The sequence below is a fragment of the Numida meleagris genome, chromosome 1 (assembly GCF_002078875.1).
Source record: "Numida meleagris isolate 19003 breed g44 Domestic line chromosome 1, NumMel1.0, whole genome shotgun sequence".
NCBI lineage: Eukaryota > Metazoa > Chordata > Aves > Galliformes > Numididae > Numida > Numida meleagris.
The window spans coordinates 173,115,294-173,129,071 of record NC_034409.1 but is presented as its reverse complement, the minus strand read 5'-3'; the positions used below and the strand labels follow the sequence as shown (position 1 = coordinate 173,129,071).

The 13,778-nt window shown below is 44.1% G+C and overlaps 1 protein-coding gene across 3 annotated transcripts in view; it reads right to left on the bottom strand.

Moving 5' to 3' along the window:
* KATNAL1 (katanin catalytic subunit A1 like 1) overlaps positions 1-13,778 on the bottom strand; it is a 44,399-nt gene that overhangs the window by 13,126 nt on the left and 17,495 nt on the right. For all 3 annotated transcript variants that reach the window (XM_021378471.1, XM_021378480.1, XM_021378489.1), the window contains 3 exons: positions 12,383-12,551; positions 4,061-4,188; positions 3,448-3,553 (listed from right to left, as the gene is read on the bottom strand). In XM_021378471.1, the coding sequence (XP_021234146.1) occupies positions 3,448-3,553; positions 4,061-4,188; positions 12,383-12,551 (403 nt within the window). The remainder of the gene's footprint in view (positions 1-3,447; positions 3,554-4,060; positions 4,189-12,382; positions 12,552-13,778) is intronic.

Here is a 13,778-nt window from a genome sequence, read left to right as displayed (position 1 = left end):
AGAAAGACAGACAGAAAGACAGACAGAAAGACAGACAGACAGAAGGACAGAAGGACAGAAAGACAGAAAGACAGAAAGACAGACAGAAAGACAGAAAGACAGACAGAAAGCCACACCTTGAATTCTCAGCAAAATGAGATGTGCATGGCTGCGAAGAGAAACACAGGATCAAGTCTCTCTCTCTGCAGCTAGGAGCCTGCCACTTACTCACTAGTTAAAATCCTTGACAAACACAAAGACTTCTTTATTCCTCCTCTAAGGCTCTGTTAATCCAAAGTATTCCAATAAGAAGCTGAAATACACTGCAGGGAGTAAGTGTTTTGATGAAATCACTGCAGGGTTACTTCTTGTTGTTGTAACAATCACTAGCAGAGCAGTGGGAAGCACAGCAAGCAACCAGGCCTTCTTGGCACAAAACAGTTCAGAGAAAAAGAAAGAGCAAGCCTGTGGACACTCAGAGACCCAGCTGCAACCACACAGCACCTGTGTTGAATCGGGAAGGCAGCTGGCTCCTTCATACCAGGCACTGTCCTCTAAATGCAGGGGCAAACAGTGATGGCTGTCTTGGGAATTATTCTCAGGAGAGTCTGAACATCCAAAAACAGATCTGGCTGCCTTTTCCCTGAGTTATTGTCCTGAATGCCTTGGCTCAACAAATGCCTGCTGCTACACTGATTACTGCGAGAAACAGCCTTCTCTTCAAAACTTCTCATCCCCGTAGCACAGTCAGAGGTCAACAGTAAGGAAAATGCATGCTGTTCTGCATGAGAAATAAATTCAGGAGAGTTACAGCTTCACGAGTCACCAGGGAGAAGGCTAACAATGAAGACCCTTCATGGACTTGTCAGAAATCAATTTGCATTTCAGACTGAAGGAAGGAAATAATGGTAATGTTTTTTCCACGTCTGCAACCACCTAGTTTCCAGAAGCAATACTGGCCAGCAGGAAAAGATAATCTCATGCAAAGAGAAAGAGACTGTAACTCTGACATCTAGGCTGTTGTTTCTCTATCCATTGCCACAGTATTTGGAGACAGGACCAGCAGCACTCTTCATGCTGCCTGCAGCCTGCTGAGATACCTGCCTTAAAGACAGATGGCCTCTACATCCTCTAGCCGTGTTAAGAGGTGAAAAAGCAGCATAGCAGCTCTTTACTCCCTTAAAAGTTTTTGAAGACTGGACAGATGGGGCTACTGTAGCCTATAATGAGGGTATGGATCAAATTCCTCTATGCCAAGAGGAAAGAAGAGAGATTCAGTTATTTAACAGACGCTAAAATCTCACCCTATATTTGTGACCTGTGATATCCAAGCTTTGTCCAAGCTGATACCTTGGTTAACCTCAAGGTCAACCTCAAGCCCACTGCGGCTTAACCACAAACACACTAAACCCCAACAGCCATAAAGCTCTGGCCCATGAGTTCTGCTGATTCCACGTTTGGACTACCTCCTTGCAGCTCACTAAATTCTCCGTGAACACCTCTCATGCAGCAATCCCAAGGCTCCTGCTGTTGACTCCCACCCTTCAGCTTCCTCTCTTTACTGTCTGTAGACACAAGCCCCAAAAATGACAAGTCATCCACTCCTCAAATGCTGCATGACTTTGTTTTGTAAATAGACAGCAAAATGAGGATCCAAGAGTGGCTCAGAATGGCTCAGAGTGGAAAAGACCTACAAGATCGTCCAGTCCAACCATCCACCTATCACCAACAGTTCTCACTAGACGATCATAGAATCATAGAATTAGCTAGGTTGGAAAAGACCTACAAGATCACCTAGTCCAACCATCCACCTACCACCAACAACCCCACTAAACTATGTCTCCCAACGCTATATCTAAACGTTTCTTGAACATCTCCAGGGACGATGACTCCACCACCTCCCTGGGCAGCCCGTTCCAGCACCTGACCACGCTCTCAGAAAAGTAGTATTTCCTAATGTCCAGCCTGAATCTCCCCTGGCGCAACTTGAAGCCATTCCCCCTCGTCCTGTCACCAGTAACAAGAGAGAAGAGGCCGACCCCCAGCTCACTACAACCTCCCTTCAGGTAGTTACAGAGAGCGATGAGGTCTCCCCTGAGCCTCCTCTTCTCCAGACTGAACAATCCCAGCTCCCTCAGCCTCTCCTCATAAGGCCTGTGCTCCAGACCCCTCACCAGCTTTGTCGCCCTCCTCTGAACACTGAGGCTCCAGGGCCTCAATGTCTTTCTCAGTGTCAGTGAGGGGCCCAAAACTGGACACAGTACGCGAGGTGCAGCCTCACCAGTGCTGAGTACAGAGGGACAATTACTTCCCTACTCCTGCTGGCAACACTGTTTCTGATACAAGCCAGGATGCCATTGGCCTTCTTGGCCACCTGGGCACACTCCTGGCTCATGTTCAGCCAAGCATCAACCAATACCCCCAGGTCCATTTCCTCTACACCGTCTTCCAGCCAATCTGCCCCAAGCCTGTAGCGTTGCAAGGACAAGAAGGACAGGCTTGAAGGCCAGTCCTAAGTGCAAATCAGAGAAGTCTAAGGGCCAAACAGGAAAAGACAGGGCAAGCATTAGTAACATAAGGTCTGATGTATGCTGAACTGCTGTGCTAATCTACAGAAACCACCCATGTACACTGCATTCCCTACACATGTCATGTCTTTGGAGACTCAGACTGACAGCTTGCAACAGTCTCTTTTCCCCAGTTAATCACTGAATGTTTCTCCATAACCAGACGGCCACTATGCTGTGGCTAGTAATTACTGAAACAAGCGACAATCCATCCCACAACTAAAGCAAGATAAAGTTATTTTCTGTGTACAGCAACGTCCTCCCTCTGCTTCCTTTTTAGCTCTGAGCAAGGCCCAGGCCATGCTCATCACTAGTCGATCACCCAGCCCAGCTCAGCCCCATAGCATTACCATCGCAGCAGCTCATACTCTCACTTTGGATTCCTGCCACTCCAGAGGTAACTAAGTCTAGCTACAAGTGTAGCTGTAAAGCTAAATCATCAGACTGGACTTCTCTCTCTCCTCAATTCCTTGCATCATCCAGCCTGCAGTATGCAGTCAGCATAAGAGAGAGCTGGCACATGCAGAAATAAAACCAGTCCAATGACTGCTTTCCTTGGTTGAAAAGAAGCCATTGTAATAAATCGAGCTTTCCATTAGGCATTTCTGCTTCTCTCAGTATGCACTACATGCTTGCTCCCATGCACAGACTGATCTATTAACATTGAGAAGCAGTGACTGAATAAACACAAAAGAATTATATAGTGTGAAACCTGCATACACTTCCAGCTGTTTATTTCAGTGCATTTTACATGAATCATTATGAGAGGATTTCATGAACAAATTCTTGAACTTTTCTGTTTGGCATTTGAGGTATCCACTACAGGCATCCGCACACTCTACAGCAGCAAGCATACGTAACTGCAGCTTGCCATTTACTAAAGCACCAAATAAATCCCTACCTTCCAAGGCCTTCTGATCCCTTTGAAAAAATCAGGCATCCACATTGGAAGAACAACAGCTTCTCTTAATAATTTCTTGGCTTCTTCCAAATCTGCGATGTCATCCCTGTGCAAGAGAGAGAAACTTTTATGAGATTCCTGTATGACAATATTTCTCCTGCTCTTACACAAGAACAAATAAAAAAGCTTTTCCCTCAGTACCATCTCTTTTAGCATGCCTGTATGTGCCTCATGAGAGTACTCCTACAATCCTGTGACCTAAAACTAAATCCATTTGTGAAAGGTAGGGAAAAAATGATTTTCAACTCAAGTTACTCTCAGCTGCTTAATTAAAAATTGGTTTGGACAACGTGAACATCAAAGAGATATCTTTAAAGTTCTCTGGAGTGTACTTCTATTATGGCAGTACTTGCAATGGATGTACTGCAAAAAAGTACCAGTTAGCAACAAAAGCCTAACTGTAATCAAATGAATAAACTGTTAAAGCCAAAAGACCTTGCTTTGCTCATTTGCAGAAAATTGCAATGGCTCACTATTTTAAGATTTAGGAGAAGAATAATTCCTCCCCTTCGCCACACTAGCAAAAACACTTCAATAGAGAAAATGCTCATACCAATGAATGCTTGGATTCCTCGACACAATGTCCCTTTCAAGAGCTTCAACCAAGTCTTTGTCATAACCCGCTCCATCAAATCTTGGAATTTCCCCATCAGCAACACCTTCCTGGGATATTTTCTTTCCCTAAAAGTGAAAATCACAGAGGCTCTTAAGAACATTTTTCTTTGCACATATTCTTTACTAGTAACATATAGCAGTATTGTCTGCTTTGCTTCTGCTCAAGCCTCTAGGTATGAAGCTTTAACACAGCCATCACAGCACCATGATAGCCAGCAAACCCCATGCTTCCATACCCTGCACTCCAAGAAGCATCCCCAAACACCTGTGGTTGCTTGCACCACAACAGCACAACGCTTTCTTCATGGATGCCGCTCACAGTGATAAAACCCCACCAGACCTCATTAAACATCACAGCAGGTGGGCTGGTTAGTTGCTTTTTTTTTGTTTTATTTACTGGCAAGCCAGATTCTCTTAACGATGCTAAACTACTCTTTAGATAACTGACACCAAACACAGGAATGCAGAAGCAGCTTAACAATGCAGCCGGCATTGGGGCTTCAGCTGCATCACACCGAATCATAAAAGATCCTGAGTTGGAAGGGACCCATAAGGATCTCTGAGTCCAACTCCAGCTGAAGACTAGACCATCCAAAGCCAGTTTTGAAGATGCTCCATCTGCCACGTTACCTGCCAGAGCTAAACCACTGGCACACTGTCATGACTAAACTGAGACACGCGCAGTCTTCAATGGAGGAAAACCAAGAAGAATCTCTCCTGTTGTTTAAGGCCTTTTTGCCCAGAATTTTCTCCTTTCCTTAGCTGCCACGTATCCACTTCCCTTCTCTCACTGAAGCCAGCTCCATTAAGAGTTAAATGCTTTTAAAAGGTCATGTTTATGTAAGGACTGCACTGAGAGCCCTAGGGAAGCTCCCAAGTCACCCAGACCTCTTTGAACTCCAGCAATTTCTGCACCATGCTGAGACCCATTCAACAGCCAAGCTCAGCCCTGCCACTGCTCCCAACAGCTGCAGGTCTCTGGTTAATGCCTCCACAATGCCGCTGAGCTTGCGGGGCAAAGCAGTGTTTTCCTTTTGATGCATTAGAGCCCCACTCCTCCTCTTGGGCTTCAGACAGAAACCGCTTCCCCTCCCAGCTCAACAGCAGCACTTGGCTGTGCCCAGAAAGCAGCTGTAAAGCAGGTGGGGGCTGAGCAGGGAGCTGCTTCAAGACTCCTCACTCAGCCTCTGATCACCATCAGCAGCGAGCTAAAGGATCTCAGCTGGCTGCACAAAGGGAGCCTCGCAGAGGGGCTGAGAGGCAGATGGAGGCACACAACGAACCCCGTGCTGCAAAAAGGGACAGGCAGTGGCTGCAGCATGCCCGCTAGTCGCCCATGAGGGAGCCGTCTGTCTCCCCTCTGGTTTTATTTCTCAATTCCAAGTGGAGTCAGTGTTCGTTGGTGCTCCCAGATCAGGGTTTTTGCAATGGAAATGAAGCTGAGAATTGTGTTCAGAAAAAAGCTGGTGTCAAAAATGTAATGGCCTGGTGTAAAAAAAGGAAACAAGAGAAAGAAAGCCCTGTAGAGTTTGGAAGGTTTTACAAGATTTTACAAGACAGAAAATGGAATCCAAATGTAACTCTAAAGAAGAAAAAAATCACAATAAAATGAAAGATATTTGTTACACATTTCTCTCATATCCCTCTGCAGTGAACTGATTTTCCTAGCGGAAGATTTTTCTTGTGCCTCCCAAAACCTGTCATCTGTTTGGCTTTTGCAGGGTGTAGCCATGCAAGGCAGGCTGCAAAGCGCAAGAGGAGGGAGGTCGCTCAGCTACGGTACAGGGGGAGGAGGCTGAAGCAGCAGCTCAAAGCCACGGCCAAGGCAGCGTCACTCCTCTGCCTGCAGCATGTTTGCTGTGCGGGACAAACTAAACAGAACAGTGACTGAGTAAAGCAGTGCAGGCAGTGGTGAGCCCTCCATCTGACAACTGAAAGAATGGGGAAAAAAATCGAGGGAAAAAGGGAAAAATAGGGGGAAAGAAAAAAAAAGGGGAGAAAGGAGAAAAAAAGGGAAAATGAGAAAAAAAGGAATAAAGAAAAGGAGAAGGGGGATAAGGAGAAAAATGGGGGGAGAAAAGGAGAAAAAAAAAGTAAAGGGAAAATAAAGAAAAAAAGGAAGGGTCTCATGCCCAGCCACCAGCTCAGGGCAGTGCCACCATAAGGCCTGAGCCCAGCTCCAAAGAAAAGCTGCACAGCTTTGGTCATTTTCCCTGCTTCCTGTGTCCTATCTTGCCAATGGTGCGAGAGAGAAGGGAGGCACGCTCTCAGCATTGTGCTGATCATCATTTTGGTGAAATTCAGTGTTCCAGGTTTTTCAGTTCTGGAACTGAACCAAAATTTAAAACATTTACAGTCTTCACATGCAATAAAATTACTAATGTCAGTCCCAAATTGGTCCAATATGCAATCTGCAGTCAGTATGTAAGTGAGTACAGCCCAGAAAGAAAGAAAAATGTGTCACCTGGATGCAGGCAGGATTGAGTTACATGTTCTTGGAATCATAAAATATAACTTCTCCAATCAGATCCTCATCTCCTTCCTAAAACAGATTTAGCTAAAGCTGCTGTGATGGCTTCTCAGTAAGGATGTGTGTGCATGTGTGTGCGCGCAGGCAGAGGTGCACAGGTATCCAAAAGATTGATCCCACTCACACGCCTTGGCCACCACATAACCCAACCTCCCCCTCTGCCAAGTTCTGACTTAAACATATGTAGAAATGCATCACGGATGGGGTGTCAGACTGACCTACTGGAATAAAATTCTCATTTCCAAAACGAACCTATTTCAGCTCTTGTACCAGGCTCGTGCACTGGTTTCAGCAGTCATCTCTTCCATGCGTCCACCACCCTGCTGGTCAGAAAGCATGCCTGTGTACTGCACTCATTTTCCAAATCAAACCAGTGTCCTCTGCAAACACAGCTGAATACAGCTCCCTGTTCACTTTGGCATCCCTTCTGCTCATCCCTCTTCTCATACGAACACATTTTCCTGGAGCAGGGCTGTTGAATGCACACAAAATGCTCCAGCCACTGCCTCACCAGGGGCACCCCAATGGCACTGGTAGCTCTCATTTCAACTGCTACCACCTCAAGCCCCTCACTACAAGAAAGATATGAAGACCCTGGAGCGTGTTCTGAAAAAGGCAATGAAGCTGTGAGGGATCTGGAGCTCAAGTCTGATGGGGAGCGGCTGAAGGAACTGGGATTGTTCAGTCTGGAGAAGAGGAGGCTCAGGAAGACCTTACTGCTCACTACAACTGCCTGAAGGGAGGGTGTGGTGAGGCGAGGGTTGGCCTCTTCTCCCATCTAACTAGCAATACCACTAGAGCGACTGGAGCGAATATGGCCTCAAGTTGCACCAGCGCAGATTCAGGTTGGACGTTAGGAAATAGTTCTTCTCCAAGAGAGTGGTCAGGCACTGGAACAGGCTGCCAGGGAGGTGGTGGAGTCACCATTCCCGGAGGTGTTCAAGAAACGTTCAGATGTTGTACTGAGGGACTTGGTTTAGTGGGAAATATTGGTGACAGGTGGACAATTGGACTGGATGATCTTGTAGGTCTTTTCCAACCTTGGTGATTGTATGATCATTTCTTCTGATACATTCAAGCTTTTCCACAGCTGCTGAGATCCCATCTTCTAGCAGAAAATATCATTGTCATCTCCAAGTACACGGCCTGCTGCTTTGCACCACTGAACATCATCCCATTTCCCATGGCTCCAGCACAGTCATCCAACCCTTCCTTGACAACACCTTCATCATTCTCTATTGGTTCTTCCCAACTCAGAGTTATCAGCAAGTTTAATCAGCACTTGTCACTTTTTTGTGCCCAGCTCATTAATTTAAATCTAAAACAAGAGTCAGTCTCTGGCCTTGAAGAAATCCGTAAAGTAACAGTCAACTGGCAAGATATTTATCTTTCATTACCTCTTGTCTCAATTCCTCTTGCTGCTTAATTCCTCCACTACTTTTCTTCTACACTTCTTCTAGGTCTCTCTAGATTAACTAATTACTTCCCATGTGGCATCCAGCTAGATTAATTTCTTTCTCTGAGGTTAGTGCTAGTGAAGGCAACACCTGTACTTAAGAAATGGTATTTCTCTATTCCACATTCTGGTTACTCCCAAGTCTTTTACTTTTCCTCTGCTGTATATTTGTTTTAAAACTTTGCATGCTATTTAGATAAAATCAAAAACTCCAGTTGCCTGGATCACTTTTTACTTCTAAATACAGACATGATCAACGCAATTTAGCATGTCACTGAGAAAATATCAGAGCCGGTAATTTTTACTGGAAATCTCTGCTCCCAGTGCTGCCGTCTCACCCCAGTTCTTGCAGAGTTCTAGGATGGAGATGATGCAGCCTTCCAGTCACAATGCATGGATGCCTGTACTTCCACCTAAAAGCAACTACTTCATCTCACATCCACTCTCATATAACCTGCCTCGCCTTTGCTTTTGATATTGCATATCAGCATAATCAAGAAAAAAAATATATTTTACAATCGTATCTTGATCAATTTTAATATTCCCTTCACTGATACGTCAGCACAGCCCTTTGCTGTTTCATATTCTTCGTAGTATCAACCATCCTCCTCCACTGAGGTTCAAAAATAATCTAAAGACTACTCCTAAAAAATGTTCAAGTATAGTATTATGTGATTTCTCAAAGGCATACCAGGTAACATTCATGCTGCCTCTTTAAACTGAGCTAATGAACAGAAGCTAAAACTCTTGGAAATTATGCAGCAGAAGGTACCTTGAGAACTAGCCAAACAATTTCCCATGGAACTAAGAAGAAAAAGCACTTAAAAGTAGTATGTTTGAAAAAGAAATGTGTCAATATAAGGGTTTAGTGGATAAAAACCATTAAGGTGGGTTTCAGCTCAAAGTTATTTTATGGAGCACTACAGAAGAGCATTTTACAGTCAGAGTCAGGTTAAAAATCCTTATCCCAGGGTGGTTACAGTCAGAACGAAAAGATGATATGGCCTGTGAAGGAGGAACAGTGATAGAAGGCTTTATACATACAGCAAAGCAAAACACTCCTAAATATAGCTCTAGTATTTATATTTTATGTTGAAAAATATTACAAATAAATATGCATATTACACAGTAATGTTATAGCCAGGAAAGAGTACAATCTATTACACTGCAGCCAGCATCTCAGGAAATGGGTCTGTCATCCAAGTTCATAGTATGTTCTTAACAGTCCTAGCCAAGCACTGAAAACTAAAGAGCTTAAACAATTACTGTGAGAAAACTGATATCTGGTGACTTAGTTTGAAGCTTCTGTTTTGCTCCATTGTTTTTAACTGACCGTGAAGAGTTACTGAACATCTTTAATTTGACATACTGAGGTTTACTCCAGAAACTGAAAATTATCAACATATGCAAAATAAGAAAGGATAAAACTGAAAGGGAAGTTAAACCTATTTTCTATGCCTCTGTAGAAAATACAGAAAGTTGTATTAACTTCTTTCACTTCCCACACCTGGTTATTTCCTCTTTTGTTCAAAATTATCTTCAAAGGAAAATCACGGGTTATTTACAAAAACCATCAAAAAGCATATGACAAGTTGTAACCTGGTGTTATTTTTGCATATATACCCCAAAGAAATTAACATAAGTACCAATTAGCTAGAAAAACACAAAAAGAAGAGCACGCGTTTCTTGAAGAGTAGGCATTGGTAGCTATTTTCCTTCTGCCACCTAGTGACCAATTTATTCAGATGAGGGTAGCGTTTAAAATGTACCATATTAAAAGGAAGACCTTCATTACTCTTCCTCTGTCTGACAGCAACAGTGTTACTAACCACATTCCCAGAGACACTACTGTACAAGTCATGCTGTTATGAGCTCCTCACAGTAAAGCCCAGTAATGCTCATCACTGCAGACCTTTCAGAGTAGAGCCCTCCCTCATCAGAGTTAAGGCTCTGAAGGCTACCTTACACCGACACATCTGGGGAATCTGTCACAAACCACATGTATCTGGCACAACTGTAAATCATTTCACAGACCCCGACAAGCTTTTTATTAGGTTGCAGGTCACACACTTTTTATTTTAGATTGTACAGATCCAGAGTTGAGAGATTTCTAAACTGACTAAACTTGATCTGTGCAGTCACTCAGTGGCACTGCTAAAGATATGCCTGGGCCTACGTGCTGCTGATAATAAAGGCTGGTATACTTTTCTTGTGTATCAAAAGAGCTATTTATGGTGGAAAGAGTTTCCACCATACCTTCCAAAGTTACCAAACCTTCTGAGTTCTTTCTGCACTGTGTAGATGCAACTTGTAATAGAAAAGCTATGAAGGTGCTGATTGAAGTCATCTGGAAAAAAACTGAACTAAATATTCTCTTATTTGCTTACCAAGATCTGTACAAAATGGCATGCCGCACAGAATGGGGATGCTTACGTCTTTGTCAGGACAGCAAAGCTGCCTCAGCACACTCTGGACTTCTATCATTCATACCACAGATTCCTTGGGTTGCCAGCACCGACTCCACAATTACATTTAAAATGCAAGTGTCTCAAACAGTGACTAGCACACACAGGCAGTTTTTTCAGACACGCAGTCGTTCCTTGACAGTGAATCACTGGCTCTTTCACTACAGCACTGATTCTTTGGTGTGGATCTTCGAAAGAAAGAATCCATAACTTATTCCAATTATTTCATTGTTGCTGTGGTTTTTTTTTCTTCTTGTTTTGTTTTTTAAAGCAAAAAGCCTTTCCAAGAAGTACCTTCCTAAACACCATAATAAAAACAAAGGTGTTTTCATAAATGGAAGAAAATTAAACAGGTGGACAGGTACACCCTTTGCTGGGTAAGGAGCTGGCTGGAGGGCCGGGCCCAGAGAGTGGTGATGAATGGAGTTAAATCCAGCTGGTGACCAGTCATGAGCGGTGTTCCCCAGGGGTCGGTGCTGGGGCCTGTCCTCTTCAATATCTTTATTGATGACCTGGATGAGGGCATTGAGAGCACCCTCAGTAAGTCTGCAGATGACACCAAGCTGGCAGGAAGTGTCAATCTGCCTGGGGGTAGAGAGGCTCTACAGAGAGATCTGGACAGGCTGGATCTCTGGGCTGAAGCCAATGGGATGAGGTTCAACAAGACCAAGTGCCGGGTCCTGCACTTTGGCCGCAACAACCCCAGCAGTGCTACAGGCTTGGGGCAGAGTGGCTGGAAAGTTGTATGGAGGAAACGGACCTGGGGGTATTAGTCGACGCTCGGCTGAGCATGAGCCAGCAGTGTGCCCAGGTGGCCAAGAAGGCCAATGGCATCCTGGCTTGTATCAGAAATAGTGTTGCCAGTAGGAGTAGGGAAGTCATTCTCCCTCTGTACTCAGCCCTAGTGAGGCCCCACCTCGAGTACTGTGTCCAGTTTTGGGCCACTCACTGCAAAAAAGACATTGAGGCCTTGGAGCGTGTTCAGAGGAGGGCGATGAAGCTGGTGAGGGGTCTGGAGCACAGGCCTTATGAGGAGCAGCTGAGGGAGCTGGGATTGTTCAGTCTGGAGAAGAGGAGGCTCAGGGGAGACCTCATCGCTCTCTATAACTACCTGAAGGGAGGTTGTAGTGAGCTGGGGGTCAGCCTCTTCTCTCTTGTTACTAGTGACAGGATGAGGGGGAATGGCTTCAAGTTGCGCCAGGGGAGATTCAGGCTGGATGTTAGGAAATACTACTTTTCTGAGAGCGTGGTCAGGCGCTGGAACGGGCTGCCCAGGGAGGTGGTGGAGTCACCGTCCCTGGAGGTGTTCAAGAAACGTTTAGATATAGCGTTGGGAGACATAGTTTAGTGGGGTTGTTGGTGGTAGGTGGATGGTTGGACTGGATGATCTTGTAGGTCTTTTCCAACCTAGCTCATTCTATGATTCTATGATTCTAAAGTTGCTATGTCTCCCTCACATCAAATTCAAATCTATAATTTCCAATAACTTAGCACACATCTGCATAACATAACACAGAACTCTCCTAGACCTCCATGCACACCTGTATCTTACTACGGCATGGCAGTAGCAACAGCACTGTGGAATCCTATTTGTAATGACTGAAGCCTAGAGAAGGCCACTAGTCTCACTTTACAAACCTGAACTGAATCTCTTTAAAGAAAAAAAAAAAAAAAAAAGGGTTGGGGAGGGGGGCAGGAGGCAGAGAAGGGCCTTTACACAGCCACATCAGAGTCAGGATTATTGTGGAGTTTTTCACTTATTTGATAACTGAAACTAAGAATGGTTCCAGGTTTAGCCCCACGCCTTACCTTGTCATCCCTCCCTCTGGCCCTCGGCTCCCTGTCACGGCTGCCCGCAGACTTGTCACTTCTCGCTGCCGCCTGCGCTCTGCCTGTGGGCCCGCGGGGCTGCAGGCCCGGGGATTCCTTCCTCAAGGGCTTTGCTCCTCGGTTGGGACGCTTGATCTGAGGTGGGGCCCTAGACAATAAGCAAGTACAATAAAAACATGCTAAAAAACAGCAAAAAGAGCAACATTAAAAAGAAGGGATTCCAATATTTCATTAATGGCCTTGGTGAATTATCACCAAAGCTGGCAAGCCTCTTGATATCTGCAAATCCAGAAGCCTATTTCTGACACTCGAAAGGAAAAAAAAGAAACACAAAAGTTCCAATAGTGAAAAGAAAGAAAACAGTTAATACTATTATACCTATCTTACAAGAAATGAGCACGCATATAACAAGAGAGGATACAACTTACTAATACTACGTCTTGTAATTGCAATTTCCTCTGACTTTAAATCAGGGGAATGTATCAGGCTAAATTCCTATGCACAAGTTCTACCCAGCCAGAAGACATCCCCGGCAAAACAAAAGCTGACTAATAACTTTGACAAGCCACAAAACAAAAAGAGAGAGAATGTTAAAACAATCCTCCTACCGCCACCTTCGTTCCCCTGTGTAAAAACGTCAAAACATAAAAACTGCCTCAAAAGTAAATGTAAACAAAGCCAAGCTGCAAGCACCTCTACTCTGTGCATCACCCACGATGTCAAAGGGAACTCAGCAGCGGCAGGAGGAGGTGGAATTTATTTTTAAGATGAGGTGCCACAGTCATTTTGCTCTAGGGATTGGACTTGGAACACAGAACTGAAATACGTGCACAGAAATGTCACCCAACTTTAATTAGTGATCCCTTCTTCATTCTCTACTTGGTCTGCAAAAAAAACCATTTTTTTGGAATATGATTTAACAGCAGTACATACTTATATTGCACTCCTGGATAAAACTGCTACATTTGGCTTTCAAACAATTTCTTCAAACATAACAGCACAGGACAGTGGCTAATCGTCCTTATTTATATGCACAAGATTTAAATTTCTGCTTAAAGATGTGTGTGGAATGTGGAAGATTGTTGGGCTCTGAGCTCTACAAAAGATACAAGAAAGAATATATCTTGTATTTCCCACAGCATTACCACAAAAACTCTGATAATCGTTTCTATCACTCACTAAAGCAATCAATTTTAATATTATTTTATTTCATATTCTTATGTTTTTTTTAAAAGTAAAGATAAATTTATCTGATAATCATAAAGCACACGAATTTACACAAACTTGACACTTCTTTCTGCTAATCCAGATCTCTCACTTTACTTTCTTCCTTTGGATATATGAGTGCACAAACATCAAAATTCTTTGTTATTAA